Raw genomic sequence first — 25372 nt, 5'->3', positions numbered from 1 at the left:
TTTTTTTTTTTTTTTTTTTTTTTTGGAAAAAATTTTAAAATTTTTTTTTTTTTTATTATTATTATTTTTTCCTCCTGAGGGGTGAGAGACAAAACTCTCGCACCCTGAATATGTATCTTTTAAATTGATATTGATTTTTCTCTAACATTCAGAGTCGGTCTCATGCAAAACTTTATGGACTGTCCGTATTCTTTGGACGCGGCTAAAAATTTGGCCGAGCATCGCGGCAGCGATTACTTCAGTACTTCAGTTTCTCCGTCTTCCTATTTCATAAAACATTTATCGCATTCTGGTGGTTGTGCAGCGTAAGGAGTACCGACACCTGGGAAATAAAGTGGTGCCAGAACTTATTTACTGCAGTCAATTCGGAGGTCAGGAAAGCTCCAATTAGAATCGACGAAAACATTTTTCATGATTAAAATAGATTTTTAGCACTCTGATGTAAGAGGGGTGAAGTTTATCGGCGTAAATGATAGTTATTACCATGACAGCGGTAAGCATCTCGAAGCTGAGAGTGTATGAATGTGATGTTGTTTTCCTCCTCGCTGCTCTGCTCTGCTCACCTCGGTGTCCCTCCAGGAGCATGTCATCCGAGAGGACACCAGAAGTCTGACGCCTCGCCAATGTGCCGCCATGGACCTTGTGCTTCCCACAATCAAGGTAAGTTTTCTGCTGAGTTAAAAGAAAAAAGGTGGCACTGAAAGTCTGAAGATGACCTTTAAAAAGCAGCAAAGTAGATGCAAAAGAAACAAAAACAAAACCAAAAGTATGCAAATGAGTCAATCAGAATTATAGATGCAAGAAGCAGTTAATGTTTATGTAGAGCCTCAGATCCTATATGAATACATCCATCTAAAGGATGTAATAAAAACCTTCACAGTGACGGATCTTCGCACCTTCTAATAATGGGGGGGGGGGAAAAGCAATTGCAACACTGGGTGGAAGGCAGATTGAAGGCTCAGCTCTATATAGATAAAAAAGAAAGCTGTGGTGAAGTGCTCGCTGCATCATGAAAACTAATTGATTTTTACCGTCACCATAGAAACTACCTGCAGGTTTAGATCAGTCACGTCATTGGGACTCTTCTTTTTTTTCTCGCCAAATGAGAACGGCATCTGAGCTCTGGAAAATTAACGAGAACGATCTGATCACATAAATATCTCCAGGGGCTGCAGTATGCAATGTGACGCTGCATTCAACGCAAAATAGGAAGGATTCAATTCATTGAAAAAAAAAAAAAAAAACCTGTTGTAAATATTGGCGTTTATATATAATACACATATTTTCATGGTGTAATGAGACCAACCTTATGAGAAATCTGCAGAAAATATTAGCTTTAGTGGATCAACAACAACCAAAAAATAAATAAAACCATAAACCAAGTCGCTCACACACACTTTCATTCTCTCAGTGATTATGTCACTGGCAATATTTCATCCAGACTGACCTTTAAACCTGAAAAAAAAAAAGAAGAACTAATGGGGGGTAAAATGAATGAACGCACTCATAAAAGGCTCTATATGTGGCCCGTTTAACGGCGGCTCAATAATTCCTCCTTCATCTTCCTCTTTGAACTGTGACCTGAGAGTTGTTGTGGAGAAACGCTGACTCGGCTTTGAACTCCATCACAGCCAACGTTGGACGTGCGTCTCTTTAACGGCTGTTTCAGGTCGACCAGAACATTTTTTATTTATTTATTTATTTATTTATTTTTACTTTTTTAGCCCTTACATGCATTAAAAGGTTGAGTTAGCTCAGCCTTTTAATGCATGTTAACCGCTTCCTTCTATATCTGTGGGTGTTGATGGAATATAAGCAATTTCATTGGTTTTTAGTGTGTCACTTTGTACTGCCCCCTAGTGGTCCAAAGTCACATAGTCTCCAATCAGCAATACCTCAATAATTTCTTGCCAGTCCTTCTCCATGACGAATGAATAAGTTGTCTAACTGTTAGCTTAACATTTAGAGGTGTTAGTTTTATGTTGGAAAGCAATAGACAATTAAAATGGCCACCACAAACCACTGGCTTGCATCAAAACTTTACTACTTTTGAAGATATTTCTGCAGCAGTAAATAAATGTTTTGGTAGTCAAGTGGGGTTTTTTTGTTTGTTTTTTGTTTTATATACATCTTATTAAAAATGTCATCGAAAATCATTTATGCCCTCCTCCGATAATCAATAAAAGAAATCTTTCACAGCGATTAAGCCCTTGCGGTTATTGCTGATCAGCTTTGAGGTCAGGAGTCCTGCCTCCCCTCACCATGATCTTTAGCTTCCCTCCACAAACTATCACAGTCAAGTCAGGACCTCAGCTTGACAGGTCCAAAAAGTAAATCACATCACCTCCTGTCAGAAGAAACAAGTTGCTTTAAAGCTGTAATTTTGGGATCCACATTTGTAGTTTCCAATACTTTTTTTGTGTATATGGATGGATGGAGGAACTCACAGAGGTCTGGCATGAAAAGCAAAGAGTGGATGAAAAGTAGAGAAAACAGAGATGTGGGTTTTTTTTTGCTCTGTGTTTTTGCCAGAGGCAGGTTGATATTTTAGGCCAGTGACTTGTCTGCCTTTAAAGCCACAGGCAGAACCATGTCAGTTCCCAGCTGGGAAAAATGACACGTATTCCAATATGTAGCAATGCTTATCTTTAAAATGATTTTTTATTTATTTATTTTTCCTGTGCCAGTGATAAAACAGCAGCTTTTCATCGTTGGTTAAAACTGCAATAGACTGCAGGGGGGGGGGGAACTCAGCTCAGAGACGAAGGCACGATTTCTGCAGACAGACGCTGGTTCTCCTTAGGATTTACCTTCATTGGTGTGGAGACATACTGAGCAAATCAAGTGAAACTTTATAGCACCGCCTAAAAGTAGAAAAGCCAAATTTATATGATGCAAGCAGACAACCAAGCCGAAAAAAAAGAAATCTTTTGAAATAATCCAACATGCATGAGCGTAGCTCCTATTAAATCCTCAGTCATGTTTTCCCTCCACCTCCTTGCACATCAGATCATTTTGTAGTTAACATGTTGGTCTTATTTTATGACTCGTGAGGCGTTCATGGGTAAGAACACGGCGCCTCCTACTGTGCTGGAATAACAGGAGCCCTGACAGGACAGCAGGAAAAGAGATCAAATATTTACAGACATCTTGCCTGGGCTGGTGTTGCCAAGTGTGATGAAGATGCAGCTCAGATGCTGGTTGCCAGGTTGACTTTATGGGTTTGTTGCTTCTTTTTTTTCTGCCCAGAGCCTGTGGTAGATGTGGAACTTCAGTGTCTGAGAATATAAATTTTGATTTTATTTCATTTCAGTTGAGCTGAAACAGTGAAACTCTTACACGACGTACATTTCTCACGGAGTTTTAAATGTCAAGTTTAATGTTCATTGTAATTACTGTGACTTTCAGCTAAGGTCAAACCCTCAAATTTGAGTTAGTCAGAAAATTTGACAACAACAACAACAAAAAAAACATCACAAAACAAAAATGTCAGCCTACAGAAAAGTCCATTCATTTTCTGAACGCTACAGTCACCCAACACTTGGAACACTTGGTTGGAGCTCCTTTGGCTTGATTTATGGTCAACAGTGTGGGGAGGCATGGAGGCAATCAGCTTGTGGCTCTGCTGAGGTGTTAGGGAAGCCAAAGCTGCTAAAAAAACAAAAACCAAACAAAGCAGAAACACCAGGATACTGGTGACACGGACACTGAATTATCACTGACTGTGCAAACGTCACACTGGGCCTTAAATAACTTGGCTTTTTCACTCTTTGTAACTCTGGAAACTTGATTCTCAAGGAAATGGGTAAATTTACCTTCACTTGAAAACAGAACCAGAGCACCAATCCTCCCCGTTTCTCTCCTAATCGTCTCACCCAGAGGTGACAGGTTTCTTAGCCTGTTCAGCGGAGCCTCACATCAGGAACATGGCGGTCACAGTCTGTGTCCTGGATACATTTGTGTTTGGTGGCTCTTGAAGAATTGATTCCAGCTCCTATAAACTATTGAATGAGGGTTTCCTTTACCGTCCTGTCATGGCTCCTATTATCTCTGTTGCTTGTGCGCCTTTATTGGCCACGCTTTCTTCTTTTACTCGTATTTCTATTAAAGAGACAGTGTTATTTAAAATCAACTTTTTTGAGCTTTACATCAAGTTATAATGTTATTCCCTCATTAAAAACATGCCCGGAGTGTCGCCTGGATTCTTTCATGCATGTTGGAGAAATCCTTGAATCTCCCGTGGCAACCATTCAGCTGGATGCAGCTCTCCCCCACGACTTCCTCACTCGGCTCCTTCAGACTAGCAGCAGCAATTAGCAAAAAGTGGTGGAGCTGCACATCCACTGAGCTCATTATAGGAGCTACTTCTTAGTACATCGCAGGTGAAAACGTTAAAGGGTTAATGGAGGAACGATGTTGTGATGGCAAAGTGTTGGAAAAAGCAGGACTTTCTTAAAGAGACAGAGACCCAATTTCAAAGTGTTCAGTTACAATGTCAAATTTCTTTTAAGCCATATTTGATTCATACAGGATTTTTAAGATGACATTTAGTTAACATGTGTACTATAAAATGATACTATGTGGCTGGAAAGCCCATTGCACTGCACCTTTAACATGGACATGGCAACACTCTTTCATCTTCATGTTTCTTTAATAGTTGACATTTGACATTTTAGGTTTTTGTTTTTTCTTACAATTAATTACTTGTTCAAAGCAAAACCACAACACAGAGCGTTCCCACAGATCTGTCTCCAAGTTCCAATGTTCTCTCTCTCCCAAACTTTGTTTCCTAATCAGGTCTGACTTCATCTGTCCGCCCACTTTTCACACGTAGGAGTGGGGGCAGCGTTTCAAAAGAGAGCAAGCTTTGTTTATCCCCGGCCACCAGACTTATCAGCACCAAAAGCACTTCAGCCATCTAGGCAGCAGATTCAAATACTTAGTAATTAGCTAGCGAAGTAGCTATTACTGTTTTTGTTAGGTTTTTTTGTGTGTGTGTGTGTGTGTGTGTGCTTCTTGAGTTTGAAAATGCACATTTGAAAATGCATATAATCCTGTCTTATTTATCGGCCATTTGCAACTTGCTGCTGTGCAAAACAGCTGAAGAGGTTTTCTTTTTGAATTTTTTATTTTTTTTTAAATCCTACGTTCCCTTTGAAGAGCCTGGCGTAATGGGCGTCTCTCATCTTTTCTTGCAGCAATACTTCCATGCTGGTGGGAACGGACTGAAGAAAACCTTCCTGGAAAAGAGCCCTGACATGAAATCGCTCAAATACGCTCTCAGCCTTTACACTCAACCTACAGATGCCTTGATCAAAAAATATATATGCACCCAAAACTCTCAAGGTAAGGACTCGGACAATGTCTTTCAATAACTTCCCCCTCACCCCCTAATCAATAGTTAAGTTTGTTTGTATAGCACTTTTCAGGAACAAGGCAGTTCAAAAAAGAAACATAGTACAGTAACCACTTATGAAACGGCAATAAACATTACATTTTTTGTCAAATGCCATCATCAAAATATTCAAGCAAACATATCAAACATATACTGGTCAATGTTCTAGTTACTACGAGTCAAAGGTCATTCTAAGCAAGTGAGTTTTTAGCCTTGATTTAAATCGGTGTTTCGGTTCTTTTGCAGTTTACTGGAAGTTTGTTCCAGGTTTGTGGTGCATAGAAGCTGAATGTGTGTTACATGCCACCATGCTCCATATTCAGTATATCTGGATTAGTCCGATTACGTTGCGCTTGAGACGATATTTATTGCAATTTCGCTCTAAATCACGTCAAACTCGAGGCCCGTGGGCCAAATTCAGGCCGCCGTAGCTGTTTACGTGGCCCTCTAGAGTCCAGGCTTAACACTAAGTGTGCTTGAATATCATGATTTCAGTCAAATCAATGCAGTTTGTGCTTTCTGCCAAATTATATCATTCAGACCCTCCAGTTTCTTGAGAATTATCTTGGAAAATCACACCAAAATCAACAAACACCGACACTTTTTTTTTTTTGCGCTAATGCATAATTGGGGAGTTTATTGCAGATTTTTCTCAAAAATAGTGAAAAACTGTTTTACTTGTACTAAGCCGCTGGTTCAGCCTTAAATAATATCAGATTATAGTCCATGATCTATGTAAAAAGTTCACATTTATTGTCGTAAATAAGCTCAAATATTCGCAAGTATTTCCAAATTAGTACCACAAACACTTTGATTTTTACTGCAAAAAAAATCACAAAAAGAACCACAAAATATTCACTAATATTATTTAATTTTAAGGATATGTTGATATTTTAACCTGCGACAGACTGGCGACCTGTCCAGGGTGTACCCCGCCTCTCGCCCGGAACGTGAGCTGGAGATAGGCACCAGCACCCCTCCTGACCCCACTGAGGGACAAGGGTGAAGGAAAATGGATGGATGGATGGATGGATGGATGATATTTTAACAGTTTTATGAACGACTTTTTTCTTTTCAATACATTCTGGCCCTACCGGCCCTTTAAGAGCATTCATGGTCTCGATTTGACCCAAAACGAAAATGAGTTTGACACCCCTGCTCCAAATAAAATAAACTGAATGAAAGTTTTGGAACATTGCGCTTAAAAACACAGTGCTTAGATTCAGGCTCCAAGGAAGCTACTATAATAATAAATAAATAAACAATAAACCATGTTGGAAGTAGCAGAATGAATGTGAAAACAGAAGACAGATTGTGATGTGTAGATGATACTTTCATTTGGCGCCTGATAGTAAATATCCATATATAGCGTGCGAAGTGGCTCAGCGAGAGAATATTTAGTGTTCGCTGTTATTCTCCGTGTCTCTCTAACGTCTGCCTGAGAACGGCACCATTTTTCCTCCGTTTGTTTTTAGTTTAAGCTCCGCCGTTTGAAATTGATTGCTGCAAGTCCAGTCGATCCCATCGGTCTCAGCTGTAGTTACGTCGTAGCGTTCGTATCATCGTTAGGCATCTGTTTTCATCCCTTCCCGTCTTCGCACCATCCATCTATTCCACTGTGAAAAGAGTCATTTGCGCTCCGTTAGCCTCAGATATTTAATTCCATTCTTTTTTTTCCATGTTTTTTTTTTATATTAATATTCGAAGCGCCGCTTTTTGACAAATGCGTTAATGCAAATCTTAAAATCCCCTGTGCTGCGGGTTTCTCCTTCTCATCATTGACCTCATTTATTGTTGTCTCATTTTTTTTCTGCCTTTGCATAGACCTCCCCCCCCCTCCCCAAACCCCCACTGCTATAACTCTACATAACAAGGCAGAAATCCCCTCAGGTGTCCAAATAGCCCCACGAGGGACTTGCGGCCCAGTGGGGCATCGAAGCTCATAGCTCCTGCTTGCCTCAGTGCGCTTAGCCTTGCAGAACGCTCTACAAGGAAGCAGAAAGGCTGCGGGAGGAGGCTTGTCTGGCAGCCAGCAGGCCAACCAGCCTGACTGGCAGATGGGGCCGGGTTTGCGCGGCTTTTTCGCCCAGTGCTATTTCGAGTTTGCTCCGTGTTCCTCCTTCCCCCCTCCACACCTTCCTCTGCCTCACCCGTCTCTCATCCCATTTCGACCCCGTCACAGATTTCTCGCCGCGCTGTCACTCTTTATCTGCGGCGGTCCAGTAAAGATGTCCTCAGGTAGGGAGTTGTGCTCGACGGGGCTTTACGGCAGCGGCGGCGTGTCCCATGGCGCCGTTTTCATTAATCAGCCGCCCCTGTGCTCCGACGGTGACGGCAGATTGTTTCTGGTTTGGTTCTGTCAAAGTCGCTCTCACGGTGTCGCGGTCTCCGTGAATTAGGACGTCATGAAAAGATCGTCTTGTTCAGGAATTCTCTTTTGAAATGAATCACCTCATATTGAGTGTTTGTAGAGGCTGAGGTTTCTGTTTCAAAATCTTATGTTTTCTAAGAAACTGAATTTGTTTTTGTTTTTTTATTATAAGTGAACAATCTTTATACATTTGTAATGAATCTATAGTCATACGTTTAATATTTTTTAAATTAATGAAATGAAATCATCAGTGAAACTGCAGATTTATTGAGGTGAAGTTTAACAGCCACTTATAAATACTTTAATTTACAGTCATCTCATTTAAATGGTCTACAGCTAAAAGCCCAAACATTTAATAACTGTGAATATGGAGAGGGAATAATATTAGTGCAAAAAATACAGATCTAATCAACATCTCATCTTTACTTATCTGTTTTTTTTTTCTATATTACCACTTTTTCTCAGTTAAACTCCCGACCCGGCTCACCGTTGTGTCGTAACTACCTTTGCTTTTTTATTTTTTATTTTTATTTTTTTATCTTCCATGTGGGACATTAATCCCACTCTATTTCTACTCCGTCTGCTTATTTATTAAATTATCTGTTATTTTGTTAAAGAACACATGGGACCTTTTAACCAAAATGTGTAAAATTTGTTGTTTTCTTTCTAACCGATCTCGGTGAAAACAGTAAGACAGCTGAAATGGGCGGAGCTCCCCCAAATTACACAGAAACTCTTCGCAATCGCCCGTCCCTCTTTGATCAAACTGTACCTAAGGCGTGACGGACGCTGCCTGAATAGATGTTTCCTCCTTGAGGTCGGCGCTTCGGTTCTCTCTCGACTGGTTGGTTTCACTTCCTGGTTCATCACCTTCATGCTGTTGTAAAAATAAATTGGTAACATTTTATTTGTAAGGTTGTGCACAAGACTTGCATGACAAACGTGACATAACAACAACACGAAGGAGTCTTCATGAATGTTTACGACTGTTATGAAATCATTCGGTAAAAAAAAAAAAAAATGACGCTTTTAATGTAGAGTTACATTAAAACTTGCATCAAAGTCCATTAAAATGGTCAAGTTTGCATTAGAAGTGTCATTATTTAGCGAATGACTCTTCATGACGACAATCGTAAACAATGAAAACTCCATCTTCATGACGGGTGCTAAGTCATGTTTATGGCATAAACTCATTTTCCAATATTGTACCTGTTGAACCTTTTCACTTTTTTTTCGCATCACAGTGTTAAACATTATATCTAAACGTTGTGGTTGTTGGTCTAATGTTGTCCTGCCTCTGTTCCAACACTGGTTTTCTTCTCGGTTGCTCTGTTTGTAGCGGCAGCCATATTGTCATCAAATGACCTGTAGAAGAAAATATTCCTAAAGCATTATGCTGCCACCACTATGAACTTGATTTGTGTTTTGTATGTAAAGGTAATAAAACGGTTCGTTTTAATTAGCGCTTATGATTTGTATTTTTTTTTTTTTTACAGATTATCTGCATAAAAGTCTCGAAACAGAGTGACACTAACAGCAGAATAAAAATCAAACTTTTTCTGTCAGTAGTGCTCAAATAAAGTGCTGTTAGTTTGATTTTTCAACATTTATTTCGTACAACTTCTTTTGTTTGAACAGTTTTGTGCTTTTTTCCTTCAAAAACTTTAAATAATGTTTATATTTTGTTTCACTACAGCTTAAAACAAACAAACAAAAAAAAGAACGATTAATTATCTCCTTTTCAAAAGAAAAATGTATTTTTTTCTGGCTCCATAAAGTGTTTTTAGGAGTGTTTTAGAGCAAAATAAAAGTAACTGTCCCTTATAATTGAGTGGAAGGCAACGCTGCAGTGGATTTGCAGAAGTGAGATAATCTCTCCGTTTCTGTGTGATTGATTAAGCAGTGGTAAAATGAGCAGATAAAAGCTGGCTCTGCGTTGCATTTCTCCCAAACTTTATTCCTTCTTTATCACGACTAAAATACAAACAGCCCAGTTCTGTTTACTGATAGGGGGGTGTTGTGGGCCACACAAGTTATCGGGTGTGAAATGAGGCTGGATGCAAATAAATCCCACCGTTTTCAGAATCATTTTTGAAAAACAATGATTTTCCTTCCTTTTCAAAATTATGTTCTACTTTGTATTTATCTGTTGCATAAACTCGCTATAAAATACATTGAAGTGTGCCGCTGAAATGTGAGAAAATCTGAAAGTAGCTGAAAAGACGACGTTTTTATGCAGCACCGTACAGTAAAGATCATTTCTATTCCTTTTCATCTCCACTGTGATCATTTCTTGACGTGGGATATTATATTTATGTAGTTTACCTCGTGTTTTCCATCTGCTGCTCCATTCCTTTTCACAACAAACACATTACGGTTCAGTCCTGTTTTTATTTTTTTCTGTCTGTTTTTGTTTTGCCTGAAGTCAAAGCCTGGCAGCGTTTGCTTTTCTTTTGCGATTGGAGTATAATCTAGTCTATCCTTCACGTCATAATCTTTCTGCTTCGACATGGAGAGGTGTTTATACACAGCTCTGAGGAGATATTTCTGGATATCTCATCTATATACATTTATAAAAAAAAAAAAAGCTTCACCCACAGGTTTGGATTGTTTGCTGGCGTCTCCTCTCCGTCTTTCTGCTCTTCCTGGCATCCTCTCCGCCTCTCTTCCCCGCCGTTCCACTCCGGTTTTCTTCATGCCTCCCTCCAATGTTCCCGTTGCTGTTTTTGGTGTGTCTCCAGGTCAGTCATCCAACGGATCCGTGGGGGAGGTGTCGATGCAAGTGACTCTCGTCTCTCACCCTGGCACAGGAGAACACAAAATCAGCGTTAAGGGTAAGCGTCCTCCCACGCTCGGGGCCCGAAGAATCACAAGTGTTTCTCTGCCGTCCCGCTCCTAACGGGAGCGTCTCGGCTGGAAACTGTCCCTGCAGACAGAAACCGAAGGTGGAAAACACTTCAGGTTGAAGTAATCGCGCTGAAGACTGTAACTGTTTCAGACACGGGCCTGGTAGCTTGCATTAAACTCAACCTTATTTATAAGTGTGTGTGTTTTGTCACAGAGCTAGCACAGCAGTATTTATTTTGAAACATTTGAACAGCTGTTGGGTTTATTGCAATTAAATGGAGATGACTCCAATCCTGACATGATGACTTCTTCTGCCGTACCGGCGTCTCACCACTTTAACAATTTGATATTCTGACGGATCTCGTCGGGATATAGTAGCAAATGTTTACGCGTTCAACCAAGATGATGAATAGGCAAACAGTTTACTTGTTAGTTTTTTGCGTATCGATGTTCTGAGCTCCATTTACCGCGGTTACTTTCAAGTCCGAAAGGTTCTTTAAGACAGATTCTAAAATGTGGGCGCTAATAAATATGTCTTTATATTTTTAATGTTTGATTCCTATTATGTGAATTTCAGAGTTTGCTCATAAAGACTGGACGTGTTTGATGTGATATTATTTAAGTAATCTCACAGTAGCGTTACCGCGTTAACATACTTGCACGGTGTACTAAGTGGAAAATAATATTGCTGTTTTAGGAGCTGCTGGTTGTTGTTTATTGAGTTTCCAGTTAACATTTCATGGCTCTGTGCTTTATAAGGTGTCTATTTGTGTTTGGTTGAGATTAAACCAAACTTCAGTTTATCAGCTTGTCTTTGTGTTGTATCGTAACTCTATATTAATGAAATCACTATTCCAGAGATGCAACAATCTGAATTTTGTGGGCAATTTTACATCTCCAGACTTTGTACATCTTTGACCTACGAACTGTGACATTAGCTGACACTATATTATTATGTTGTACGAAAATATGAAAGCATAATTCCTGCAAAAAAAAAGTAAGCTTTCCTGATATGAACTGTCTTAAGAGGCGATATCGAGCAGCTGTCCTATTGTTTTTAAAACAAGACAAAATTATTACATTTTTAGCTAATCCCTGAAGATGGGATTTCCTGAACATTTTTGAAGTGTGTGTGTGTGTGTTGATTTAGATGTATTGAATGGTGCATAGACAGCTAGCTTAATGTATTCACAGTGTCCTGCTGCACCAATAAGTTAGGCACATTATTTTTCTCCATGTTGTGTATTGTTTGGTTCATAATGAAGGATTAAACTCTCCATGTGAGCAGTAATTTCAATACGTTCAGGGGCCCCCAAATTGAATTAATCAGACAATAAGTTATTCCATCACTTTCACTTTCCTATGTTGAGTTGAAACATAAATGCTAAGCACCGGTGCAAATGTGCGGTTAACTAAACCAACAGCTCTTCATATTAGTCTGTCAAAAGAACCATGATGCTCTGACCAAACAGTTCCAATTCCCAGTGGTTTTTATTTATTTTTCTGCTGTTTTACTTTTTAGCAGTACAAGAATAGGATTTTTTTTTTTTAATATGTCATATACGATAAGAAAAAGAGTGGAAAAAGGTAAAACAGAGCATGTTTGCTAGGCTTATGCTTTTTCTATTGCTGGTTTAAAGCCTTGGTTTCTCTCACCACCTGAATAAACTGTAACAATGATTTGACATGTCTTAGAAAGTACTTTTTAAACAGCAGCTTACATCTCCATTGTTCTTCTGTCTTCATCTTAAAACCACTTCAATGATACTGGGAAAACAAAAAATCCAACTTTGACTCTTCTTTTCTCAGCGATAGCTCCCACTCTACATTCAGTTACTGGAGAAATATCAAATTTTTAAATTCACCGCTGTGTTTTTCGTTTTTGTTTGTTTTGTTTTGTTGATTCTGCAATTATTTCTTCTTCATTTCAGTGGTTGGAATAAACAACCTCACGTGGCAGACCAACGCCATGTTCCGGCCGTTTGTGGAGGTCAACGCCATTGGTCCACATCTCGCTGACAAGAAGCGCAAATTTAGCACCAAGACCAAGAACAACAACTGGTCGCCAAAGTACAATGAAACATTCCAGTAGTGAGTATCAAACTCTGTTTGATAAAGGCTTATAAAGGTTTGTCCTTTGTTTTTTTTCTGTGTTTTTTTTTTTTTTGTCTAAATATGATGCAGCTGTAATTGAGGAGTTCTTTGAGCTGTTTCCACCTGTCCCTTTATTACCTCACTGGGAGGATCTAACTTAAGGTTTAACGAGAATCCTAATTATAAGTCCCTAATGTATTTCTGCTTTAAACAACAACAACAAAATTTAAGGAGCAGCTATTTGAAGAGGACTGAAGTCTTCAAATGCAGCCTGCAAAGCAGAAAGCCGAGCCAGGCGACGTAAAACCACGATTCAAAAAGCCAGAATTTACTGCATGTCACTAACTTGTAAAAAACACAAACACCACCCCCATCTTTTCGTGATATTGTTGACAACGTTTAAAAAATTTTTACACTAGAAGTCTTCAGCACATCCCAAAAATCCTCAAATTACCTGTAAGTTTGGAGACTAAAAAAAGCTTCTCTGCCTGTTTCATGCTCTTTTCACTATTGTAGCTCAGTGCACCCAGTAATGTCATGTTGAAATATGGCTGTGCCATTGGAGATGAATAACCTTCGCATTCAGTAAGCTTATGTAGTTTACTGACCTTATTTTCTGGGGTGCAAATGTTTCCAAAGCTTGACCCGACCAACTGAAGCAGCCTGGTTCTAAACGACTCTGGGCCTTGGAGGCCCAACATCCCGGGGTAGTCCAGTTACTCTGATGCATCAAAAGGACCTCAGATCTGGGAAGACAATAATTGAGCCTTGAGCTCAATTGTATGTCATTTTCTTCAGTTGTATATGGTTTATGCTGCTAGGATGAAATAGATTAGCTCACCATTTTTCTGATAAAATGCAAACACTCTTGGCTTTTTTTCAGCCACGATGTGAGCGATCTAGAAGACTTGGCTGCCAAATGTTTGGTCTAAGTGGAGACGTTCAGTGGCTGAACATGACTCCATTGTCTCATCATTGTCATGCGTATAACAGGGAACCTTTTCACAGGAAAAATGTCATCCAGTCATGATTGCTTACTGACATTAAATCCAACTGGGAACAGAGACGAATGCCAGCGTCCCCCCCAAAAAAAAAAAAAGAAAAAAACCTGTTTTTGCTTTGCTCTGATGCAGATTTCAGAGCAGATTGGTATTAATTGCTTCCAAGGTAAATATGAATAAAGAAACTGTGACGTTGCGCAATAAGGTTTTACAGCCCATTAGGAGTTGTTCAGGCATATTGGTATTTACTTCATCATAAACACCAATGTGCATAAAAGTGAAGACTTTAATATATCCGTATGATTGGATTGTATTAATAGAGCACAAAACATCAGAAATGGATAGTATCTGCTTTTTATTGTCAGCCAGTGTGTTTTATATTAAAAGCAGCCATATTACATTCAGTCTTACAAGTCAGATTGGTGTGAACAATCTGACTTCCTTACATTAATTTCAAATTCCTAGGAACATTTTGTTTCATTATTCCAGCTTTATTACTGGAAATTTTGGATCTACATTGACTGATTCTGAAGGGTCAATGAATGAGGTTTTTTTTTTTGTTTGTTTGTTTGAGTTTCTTGTATTAATTCATAAAATAAAAACAAAAATTTCTGCTATTGTGCCGCACCAAAACGGCGATGTTTGGAAAATTTGACATTTGTTGAATGTGTATCAGCTATGAAAACTTTGAGGGCCGTCTGCAGCTACATGCAACTCAAATCCATTACAGCTACAAATAAGATCACAAAATGTGTGATGTATTTTTTTATTTTTTTTTAGTCTTGATTTTAATAAATGAAATCTGTATACTGTCTTAAAACTGAATAAGGGAAGAAACCTTGCACAAGACAATGATGTACAAATCCAGTCAGTTACTTTATCCCAGTAATCTTTCTCAAATTTAAGACCCAATTTCTGCTCCTGTTTAGAAGAAATGTTTATTCTTCTTTTCTTTTTTTTATTTCTACTTGAGTAAAACTATGTTGAAGTAGTGCTGCTCTTCATTTTTGGGCTCTTTACCCTAAACTCTGTGGTCCGCTCATCTCTTTCAGTATTCTGAGTAACGAACACGGTCCGGAGGTCTACGAGCTCCACGTCTCGGTGAAGGATTACTGCTTTGCCCGCGAGGACCGCATCATCGGCATGACGGTCATCCCGCTCCGGGAGCTGGCGGAAAAGGGCAGCTGCTCGGCCTGCTACCCGCTGGTAAAGAGCATCACCATGGACGAAACGGGCCTCACCATCATGAGGATACTTTCTCAAAGGACCAACGACGAGGTGGCCAAAGAGTTTGTGCGTCTCAAGACGGACGCCCGATCAGCGGAGGAAGTGTCATAGTCCGGAGTAAATTAGGCAAAAACAAAACAAAAAAACAAAACAAAAAAAAATGCAGTATTAAGAGTCGTGTCGTCTTCAGATCGGATAGATGTGGGGTGGGGAATAGAGAGAGCGCAGTCGCGCGGCCGTTGTTTGCGATAGATGCCGGATGCGGCATCAGAACAAGTTCGTCCAAAGAGAAGGGAAGCGGGCCCACAAAGTGGCAAAGCAGCGAGAGCGAGAGTCGTGTTTGTTTGTTTTTTGTGCATGTGCGTAAAAACATCTGTTGGAATGTTCATTTTAAAACTAAAAGTATGTACAAGTGTTTACTTACCGTATGCTCACTATTAAGTACTATATTCTACGAGTTATTGTAATGAGACATGGATACCTTTTGTACAACATTTAGTCTTTTTGAGCAGAGATTTGTTCCAATAAAGTGCCAAACCAGTGAAAAAACAAAACAAAACAAAAACAACAAAATTAACATATATGAATTATGGTGAAGTTAGTATGTTTGAAATTTGCTCGGTTATTTTGTCCGGTGTAAGTAATTTTTTGACCGTGTGGCGTTTTGATTGTTGCAGACGTCTTGATTTCGCACCCTCGGCTTTAATTAATTAATTAATTTATTTATTTGTTTGGCTTCCCGTTCTTCCACTCTGCACTGTTGTGCATGTCTTCTTCTCAATCATGTCTTTCCCATGTTTCCACAGTGACCGCCGAGCAGGGTCCTGTCCCTCGCCTTTCAGAACTGTTTGTATTTTACGTCGACCTGAAGTCAGATTGTGTGTTTTTGTTTTTTTTTAAATGGCGATGACTGCTATGTAAACCCTCGTAGATGTTTGTAATTTTATAACCGTGACAATGTTGGCGAGAGCCTCCAGTGCTAACAGTCTTAGCATAAAAGAGTGGAATTTTATTTTTTAGCGTTTTGTTTTGTGTTTTCCAGGTTATGTTTTTTCGCTTCCAGCCTTCCTGAACGACCACTGTGAACATGAGCTTTGGAAGGCAAGCTTAACACGACATTGCTTACACCACTTTGTTATTGTTTCCTTTTTTTTTTTGTTCCTGATAAACTGCCAAAGTTATATTTAATATTTGTACCAGAGCAATTCATTACATGTATGAAGGCATATATGTAACATGTGATCTATTACTTTTTTTTTTTGTTTTTTTTTTGTTTTGTTTTTTTTCCAAGGCTTGATATTTTGATTGTTGATAGGGTGGTACTAAGATATTATTATTATTTTTTATTTCCTGTGAAGCTGTTTAAAACTATAAAGGTTGCACATGTTATTTTACACATTGGTTACTTCGACTTTAATCATTGGAATTATTTTTCTTCATAAAGGAAAGAGTCTAACATTTGGTAAATATGCAACATTCCTATGTATTGCACTGATGGCAAATTGTATGTCATGTAAATATATTTAGTGAGATATTGTAAAAAACAAAAAAAAACAAAAAAGGAAAAAAGTCTACTTTTCTTCTATGTGCATAAAGTTTGTGCAAAAGTGTTATAACATTCGGGTCATTTTGAATAGTGTTCCAATCTTTGAGCCAAAAGTATATAAATGATGAATATTTGGTAAAAGGGGCCAGTGCCCCATAAAACCACAATCAGATCTCAGTTATGAGATGTAATCCCTTGTTTTTAATTGAATTGTTTTTCCTCAAAAAATTACATCTGCACTACAGTGCCTTGCAAAACCACTTGAACTTTATCACATTTTGTCAAGTTACATTCAGACTTCAATAAATAGTAGGAGTGTAACGGTACACACACACACACACACACACACCCACACACACACACACACACACTCCGGTACATGTTCAGGTTTTAAAGTCATGGTTTTGTATATTTTGGGTACGCTGGCAGCAAAAAAATATAAGTAGGAATACTTATATATAACTACTTATAGGAATATAAATTACTGCTGATTTTTTTTTTTTCAATCAGCAGTAAAAGAATATTTTTTAATTTCTGAAATAATTTTTCAGTGAATAAAGTAGCATAAGCAGGCAAAGTCATTGCCTGGTTGATATAAGTAATAGTATAATATAACCAGTTGAAAACGGTCAGTGTTAATGTTTAATGACCTTTGAGTAAAACTGTGACCATATTTGAGAATAAAACATGGTTCAATCTCTTCAGAGTTGTTTTGATATATTGATAAGTGACCCAGTTAAACCTGGAATCAGCAATACGCAGCTGTTGATAGTAACACAAATTACTCCAACCTGCATTTCATGCGATCCAATTGGATACTACAGGCAGCCATTTTGAAGTGAGTTGATTTGTCTCCAGTTATTGGGTTTATGTTCTGCTTCACCTTGTTTTGGATGACTAGTGTAAATAAGTGCAGAGTGAGCTACATGCGTCTGCGTTTACAGAGTTTTGGTTCGGTTCATCTATGATTTATCACTGTAACTTGAGAAATCTTATTGTAACAAAGCTTAGTGACAGCTGGGAGCCTTCTCTGTTTGGTCACTTTAACCGTCCAAACGTCCTTAAGAGTTTGGAACCCATGAGTTTTTTACTCTGCGCTTTTACACAATTTTATTTTATTTTTTTGTGTATGTGTGGTTTCGGTAACTGACAGTCTGACAGGACAATCCCCCATCAGACGGTAAACGTGAACTGTAAAACACTGCATTGCACACATAAACAGTCTGCATGTGTTCATCTTTTAGGTTTGAATATGTGCACCGTTACACCCCTAATAAATTATTTTAGTGAAATAAAATTATGAAATGTTTTTTTTTTTTTTTTTTTTTTTGGCATTTGTATTCAGCCGCCTTAAATCTCAAACCCCTTAAATAAAATTAAGGGAAACCAAATGCTAAAAGTTGTGTATATGTTTACTGAAGGACCAGACTTTTAAATAATATCCCAAGTCGGGAATATTTCACTACCAGGGCGTAGGAGGGCCACTGAGGATGAAGAAAAGGAGTACATTTCTTCACAAAGAACATTTTCTAGAAAAAATTTTCTAGAAAAAACATGAAAATTATGAAACTTCCAAAGGTCATAAATCTCCAAGATTATGTGTAAAAAATCTGAGATTTATCTAAGAAACCTTTGACTTTTCAGCAAGATATAAAAGGATTATTTTAAGTCAATAATTCCTTAATACTGATGAAAAAGTACTTGTTCCACTGGCATACTATATGACTTACATGTATTATTACTAAAGGAAGCAGCCGGTAGAACTGGAACATTTTTCATCAACATTAAGGAATTATAGATTATAAACAATCTTTTAGCTTGCTGAAAAGTTACTTGTAAGTTAATTTTGTCTTATTTCAAGTGTACTAAGATATTTGCACTAGAAACTAGACTAAAATACTTGGTAAGGTTTTGTGTTTTTCCTGTCTAAGGTAAAAAATTATATATATATTCAAATGCAAGAAAGACAATTAAGCTCCAGACATAAATTCAATAGACATGGTAGTAAGACCTTCTAATTTGACTGAACTTCAGTTATTTCAAAACCAAACAAACAAACAAACAAAAAAAAAAAACAAAAAAAAACAAATGGGTGAAAATGTCCATCCAGATATCCAAAACTAGTAGACACATACCTTGTAGCGTACATGCAGTTGTAATTGCCAGTAAAATATGCTGGTAGCTTCATTCAAGGCGGCTGAATACATACGAGTCGTACTTTAGATTCTTATTTGTAAGATAAATTTAAGACACAATCTTTTCCTTCCACTTCTCAATGATGTGTTACTTTGTGTCGGTCAATCCCCTGACGTCTCAACAAAATTAAGCTTTGACGCTTTCACAGGACCAATGTGAGAAAGTTGAAGGCGCATAATTGCTTTTTTTCAAGCCACTGTACATCAAGTCATAATGTTGCTCCGTACAGCCTGGCACTCCTCCTTTTGCCTCTACAATCTCCTTCATTTCCTTTTATTACTTACAACAGCTCTAAAATTCGCCAGCACAGATTTGTAATAGTTCACGCGAGGCTTAAATTGCTCTTTAATGTTTGCTCCTCAGAGTATCGCAGCAGAGCTCATGTTTTCACCTCTCCAGCAGCAGCGAATGAAGCACTGCCAAGGAGTTTGATTGAAGCGGCTACAAGCGCGATACGGCGAAGTATCGGCGCTGGACTTTTAAACGCTGGAAATGTCGTCTCAGACAAAGCAGAAAACAAACAAAAGACTTCCAAAAGCTCACGCAAGAGGTGGTTGTTGATTTTTTTAGCTGTTTTCAGCTGTTTTCTAGCTTTGGATTTATCTGTCAAAAGGATGGATGCAGTGGTAGCTGTTTTATGTGGACAATATGGCTCACAGCCCAGGTTGGCAAAGCGTTGGGGGCGGACTGAGCACTAGGGAGGATTTCTTTGAAAATGCTGACACTCAGTTGAGCTCTAAACATGTTTTCTATTGCTTTTCAGATGGGGGATGTGGCGTCACACGCTATTTGCGCAAATGTCTCTCACCATGAGTCACTTATCTGATTTGCAGCATCTGCAAATGCAGCACTTCAGTGGAGGATAATTTCTTTTTTTTTTTTTTTATTGCTTATTTGTGGAAAATAGCGAACAGTCTAAACTGAACTCTCCCCGTTTATTTGGTATTGTGACCGAGTCCGATTCTTATTGGGTTGTGGGAAAAAGGAGCTTGCTCTCATAGATGTTTTTTTTTTTCTTTTTTTGTGGCTCAGTTCTTGGAAAACGCCTGCAAAATATGTCTTTAAAAGCGAGGCAGCTTTTCATGTCACACTGATACCGCTTTTTTTTTTTTTTTTTTTTGTGTCACTGAAACCTCAAATTGTCACAGGTGTCTGAAAACGTGATGGGAGCATTCCTGCAGGGAGAGGGCATATCTGTCTGAAATGTAGCAGAAACCTCACTTAGGAACAGAGCTCACAATGAAAGTTGGATTGTGGCTGCAGGAAGACAACAGTGCAGAGAGATGTGAGTGAGAGTTAAAAAGTGGAGTTAGAGAACCGAAAGAATAGTTAAAATATGAAGAATATTCTAGACAAGTCCGGTTTGAAAACCACAGAGGGAGTGATTTTTACTAGCTGAAGTCGTTTTGTGGAAATGCCAAGGCTGTACTTTTCTTTTTGTTGTCTTTCTCCCTTTCTCTTCCTTTTTTTGAAATCATGCTGCGTGAGATGAATGTTTCCTTGTTCCGTCATGCTCTACTTACTTTCAGCATTTCCATCCTCACCCTCACGAAGAAATGAACATCTGTGGGCGGAGATAATCTCACCATAATTTGTCACCTTTTTTTTTTTTTCTTTTTTAAAAAACAAGCACCATCTGCGGCACTGGGTTTCTGCACTTGACACAACACAATACTTTAGGGAATTTGTGTGTCAATCAAATGAAGGGCTGTCCGTCAAACGTTGGCAGTTTTCACCACAGGCTGTCTAATAGTTTAAAGCTCCTGCAACCAATGCGCAAGTCAGTCAGATAAAGTAAATCCAACTGACAGTGAAACTTCCCCCTTTCCTTTTAAGTCTTACTTCAGGTCTAAGAAGGAGTGTGATTCAAACAAAAGGAGATGTTTTATGAATGCAAAAGAAAAAGAAAACTCAAGATCTGGGACAAAGTTAATGATGGGAAGTTAAGATTTGATAAACGAAATAATGACGCTGTCGAATCCACCGTCTGTATCGGCTTATCCTTGCAGGGTTGGTAGTGGTGTAGTTAAACGCAGCACAGTTTTATGTTATTTTATCTTATGAGACAGACACATTTAATTCCAATCAATATTTCGACATACTTTGGTCCAAAGTGGACCTGCTAGGATAAGCGGGCATGGACAACGGATGTATAGAACCTAATAACTTTAATAATAGTAAAAAAAATATTAACAGAGAAAAACAATATAAAAAATAGACAGCAACAGTTGTTTTTGTCTTCTGTATTTTGGATTCAAGCGAGATCTGGGACAGAATTAAGATGGAAAGTCAGGTTTCCGTTGCTTCTTCCTCGTCGGCCATGTTTATTTACGCTGGTCTCACGTTTGATTTTGAGACGTTTCACCCGGATTTCTCGTCCGACGCCTGAATGCCTCTGAGTGAAAACTGTCCGTCTGGCTGTACAACACACACTGTAGGACCAAACCCATTTATATCTGCGTCTATTTTCTTTGACAATCAAACGATAGTTTTAAAATCTTGCCATGTGAACCGGGCATAGGGAGGCATACCTGTCAAGTTTTTAGACTTCAGAATACGGGAAATGTCGCCGTCCGGTGCCACTGTCAGAACGGGGAGAGGGAGGCGGAGACTAACTACTAACCTAAGAGAGGATATACCGTAAGAGCGGGGAGGGAGAAAGACTAACGTGAGAGTGGGGGGATATTTTATATTTACGGGAGAATAATAAAATGGGAGCACGGTAGGAAAGGGGGATAAAAAAAAACAGTAGTTTCCCGACCAAAACGTGAGACTTGGCAGGTATGTAAGGAGCCTGAGCTAACTTTGATTTTACAGTCCCACCTCCTCCTGAGCAAACACGCCATGATAGTAGAAAATATTGCGTGTATTTAAACAAGAAGACTACGATGATGAAGAGGTACATTCAGATGTCGTATTGTACTGCGCCAACTGGAAAATGAATGACGTCAGTGAGTTTCGTCGAGTGGTAGAATTGATAGTCCTGAGCAAAAAATGTAGTGACTGTAAAATTGAACCAGTAACTCAACGCCTCTTTTTAAAAACCACATTTGCACCAGAAGATTTTATTAAAAGCCTTTGTGAAGTTTTCATCCTCTGTCCTCCCCAAAAATATACTGAGCTCCCTCACACCTGACATGGTTGTATGTTGCCGGTGACATAGTTTTCTTTTCTTGCCATTCAACAAAGAGACAGGTTAGGAGGGGAAAGAGAATCATGTCATCTCTGAAACCAAATATACAATAAAAAGCAAGCATACCCCTCTCACCTTTGTCTTTCCAGAAGGCAGATGATATGAAAACACTCACCTGACTCAGTCCCCCAGTAAGGCTGCCAAGATGCAAAATTGCACTGACCCACACAACCTTGACCTCTCATTTGCATTCTGTCAGCTCTGCTGGGAATTTATTTTTTATTTATTTATTTATTTTTTGGTCATTATCTGCAGCATGATGCAGAGGACAAGCTGATAGCGGGGAAAACAAACAAACAAACAAAGAAATATATCAATCTTTCAGGATCTGTTTATTTCGGTTTGGTTTTTAGATCAAATCCCTTAAAACGAAGCCTGACGTTCCAGGAGCCATTTAAGTGAGGAGAGACAAAAACAGCAGCGAAGATCAACAAGAGAAGGCATTATCCAGAAGAAAGGCGGGTTGGTGTGTGTGTGTGTGTGTGTGTGTAGGGGGGGCACAGGAACATGTCCATCTGTGTGATAATGCGACGCTGCCAGCTGTTATGTATGAGGAACAGCTTGACAGCCGTGAAGCCTCCAACCTGGACTTCTCTGTGTCCTTCAAAGCAGAGAACTGGTTATTCGTCAGAGGAAGATTGATGGAGCTTTCCTTGGAGAAGGATTATTCTCTTCTAGCATGGATTTTATTTCAAACCAGACAAAAAGTCCAAATTGGAAGGTCTTTTACCTTTTGGGCACAGACAGACTCGGGTGACTCATGTAGGTTTATTGGAAATAACTTCATATGACTTTTTGCGACAGTCAGAGGGGCTGTGTTAAAGTCGATTTATTTTTTATGGTATATATATATATATATTAACACATTTTAATTCAGCAGTGTCATAAATTATGTTTCTGTCACTGCGTTCTCACATAAAGTTGATGGAAAGGAGAAAGTTTGAAACGACTTCCTCAATTTCGCAAAAAAAAAAATTGGCTTTTCCGAAGAAGAGTGAAAAGTTGATGGAAACACATTTACTGTATAAATTCTGACGCATCAAACATTCGCTTCACATGTCGGGCTAGATGTTTGCATTTCTTCCTCTGCATCTCCGTACGGCATCTAACATCGCCGGTAGTTTACATGGTAATTGTCCATTACAGAACAATTGTGACTTATCCAATAGCAACACATTTCTTAAAAAGCCTCTCACCATTTTTCTGAGATGTGTGGCCCATGCTAGTTTGCAATCTCTACTTCCTGTTTCCTACAGCCATAAGTACCATCAACATCTGATGACGTTAAGCTTTGATTCACTCCAAACCAGTGTACGGAAACATGCCTAACTCATAGTCTCTCCCTCCCTCACCCCCTTTTTTGCAACATTTTAAACGTTCACCTAACATTTAATAAGTTTCTTTCAACCGTATTCACACACCATGCACTTTTTTCACATTGTTTTGCTTGGAACCTCAAACTTCCATGTTTTTTTAATGGAGTTTTAACCTGTCTAAGCACTTTAATGGTATGGTGCTTAGACAGAAAAATCACTTACATTTTAGATGAAAAGCTAAACAGTGTGACGCCTGTATGTATCTGCTGCTATTTGATACCTTTAAATAAATCCAGTGAAATCTGTTGCCCTTGAGAATCAGCTTATAAACAACCAAGATGGCTTCCTGATAACTCTAAGAAGCATTGACTGAATGCAAAAGCATGCAGTACCTTTTATACTTTAATTTGTTTATGTTTCATTGTCTATCTGGTCACAATGTTTAAGAGTTGGTGGGTGTAGAGTGACAAATGATCATTTTTAACAGGTCTCACTCGTTTCAAACGTTCCAGATCAGGATTGTTATCAGGGTTCAGTTAAACAGACAAACGATCTCTCGCAAAGTCTAATTAAAATATTTATCACCCAGGTTAGCTTGACTGCAAGCTAATTTGAATATTCTGTTACTCGAGGCATGCATTATTTGATTTTATTTATTCATTTGGGACGTTCGATTTTCCTGTTGCAAACGGTTCATGAGCTCCAGGGTATACAACATTAAATTGTTGTGGGTGTTAAAAAAATTAAAAATAATTGATAAACGCCTCGGTTGATGCATGAGGAACCCGGCACAGATGATGAACACAATTGACTGAGTCAGGATATATCATCAGGTTACTTAAGAGATTAAATAAATGTTCACTTGTGTAATGAATTGATATAATGACGATTATAAAGCGATAATTTATTTTAACAATTTAATTACAATGTGAAACCAGATTAATGACACACAGAGTGATTGTAATCAATGACTGCTGCTTCTTTTTGGGGGGGGGGCAAGGCCTAATCCCCAAAAAAGTTTATCCTCCTCCTTCCACACCTGTTGGCCTTCTCGGAGTAGAGCTCCGATATTTGTTTGTAATAGATGGACATGGATAATTATACTGAAACCTGATGATTAATACTGACCACCGCCCCTTTAGCTACGTTACACTGATGGACAAAGCAAGTTGTTTCTTTCAGGAAGTCAGTATTTTTAAGATGTTGTTTGGTTCTTGATCAATATCTGGGTGATTTGTCTTTTTCACTTTTTATTTTATTTTTTTTTAAAAGGGTTTCCATAACTAGATGTATCTGGCAAAAAAATGTGATTTGTGGATTTGGAGTGTCACACCAGAAAAAGATTGGTAAGTTCACAGAGAGAGTTATTCTTTGATATTTTTTTTTTTTACTTTAAAATAAAAAATTTACAGGTCATAAACAACAACAACAAAAATACAGAAACAACTGGATCAGAATTATGTGGATAGATGGACAAAGGAATAGAGAGTGGAAGTGTTCAGCGGGACTGGTTTCTCGAGCGTGGAACTGGTGAGTCTAATTAGCAAAATTTGGAAAAGTTGTGCCTAAATCATGAATTATAAGTTTTTGTGAGAATGGCTAGTTAACACAAATAATCTACCTCAACTTGATAGGACACTAATGTGTCCCCAAAAAAAGCAAATCTATTTTTTTAACCATTTGCTTTGCCAAATGCAACCTAGATAACAGCGTTTCTAGGCAACATTGCTGCAGAATCTGTTTTCACCCAGAAGAAAGCCTTACACCGTTCAAAGACAAAGAAAGAAAAGTAAGGACTCGGTTAAATTTCTCATTTTGCTTCATGAAAACCCTTCACACAGATTCATTGTTCTTAAAGTCGTTGAAGATATTCGGCGTCTCTCTCTGAGTGTGACGAATCATGGCATCGCGCGTGTTGTGCAGTTCGGGCCAACGTCTTCAATCACAGCAGAAACGAGAAGACCAGAACATGACTTGAATACGTTACTAGTTGAAAGTTCATATTCATTCATTTTGAACGAGGAGGTGCGTAGAAACGTTTGACCAGCGCTGGTATTTCATAAACAAAAGAGAGAGTCAATAACTGTCAATGATGATGAATTGGGGTTTGAAAACTCGAGTTAGTGCTCACGATAAAAAAAAAAAAAAAAAAAGTGTCTGGAGTATCGCTGTAAGCAATATGAGGC

General features: G+C 38.6%; 1 protein-coding gene across 1 annotated transcript; it reads left to right on the top strand.

Moving 5' to 3' along the window:
• Positions 1–92: 92 nt before the first annotated feature.
• On the top strand, positions 93–16496 carry LOC107835889 (protein unc-13 homolog B-like). The gene is made up of 5 exons (XM_016669978.1): positions 93–660; positions 5199–5346; positions 10508–10600; positions 12545–12704; positions 14761–16496. Exons 1-5 carry the CDS (start codon positions 634–636, stop codon positions 15044–15046), a joined length of 714 nt encoding a protein of 237 aa, XP_016525464.1. The 5' UTR covers positions 93–633; the 3' UTR covers positions 15047–16496.
• The last annotated feature ends 8876 nt before the right edge of the window (positions 16497–25372 follow it).

Source organism: Poecilia formosa, unplaced genomic scaffold, assembly GCF_000485575.1.
Source record: "Poecilia formosa unplaced genomic scaffold, Poecilia_formosa-5.1.2 Scaffold29, whole genome shotgun sequence".
Taxonomy (NCBI): Eukaryota; Metazoa; Chordata; class Actinopteri; order Cyprinodontiformes; family Poeciliidae; genus Poecilia; species Poecilia formosa.
This window is presented reverse-complemented; position numbering and strand designations above follow the sequence as displayed.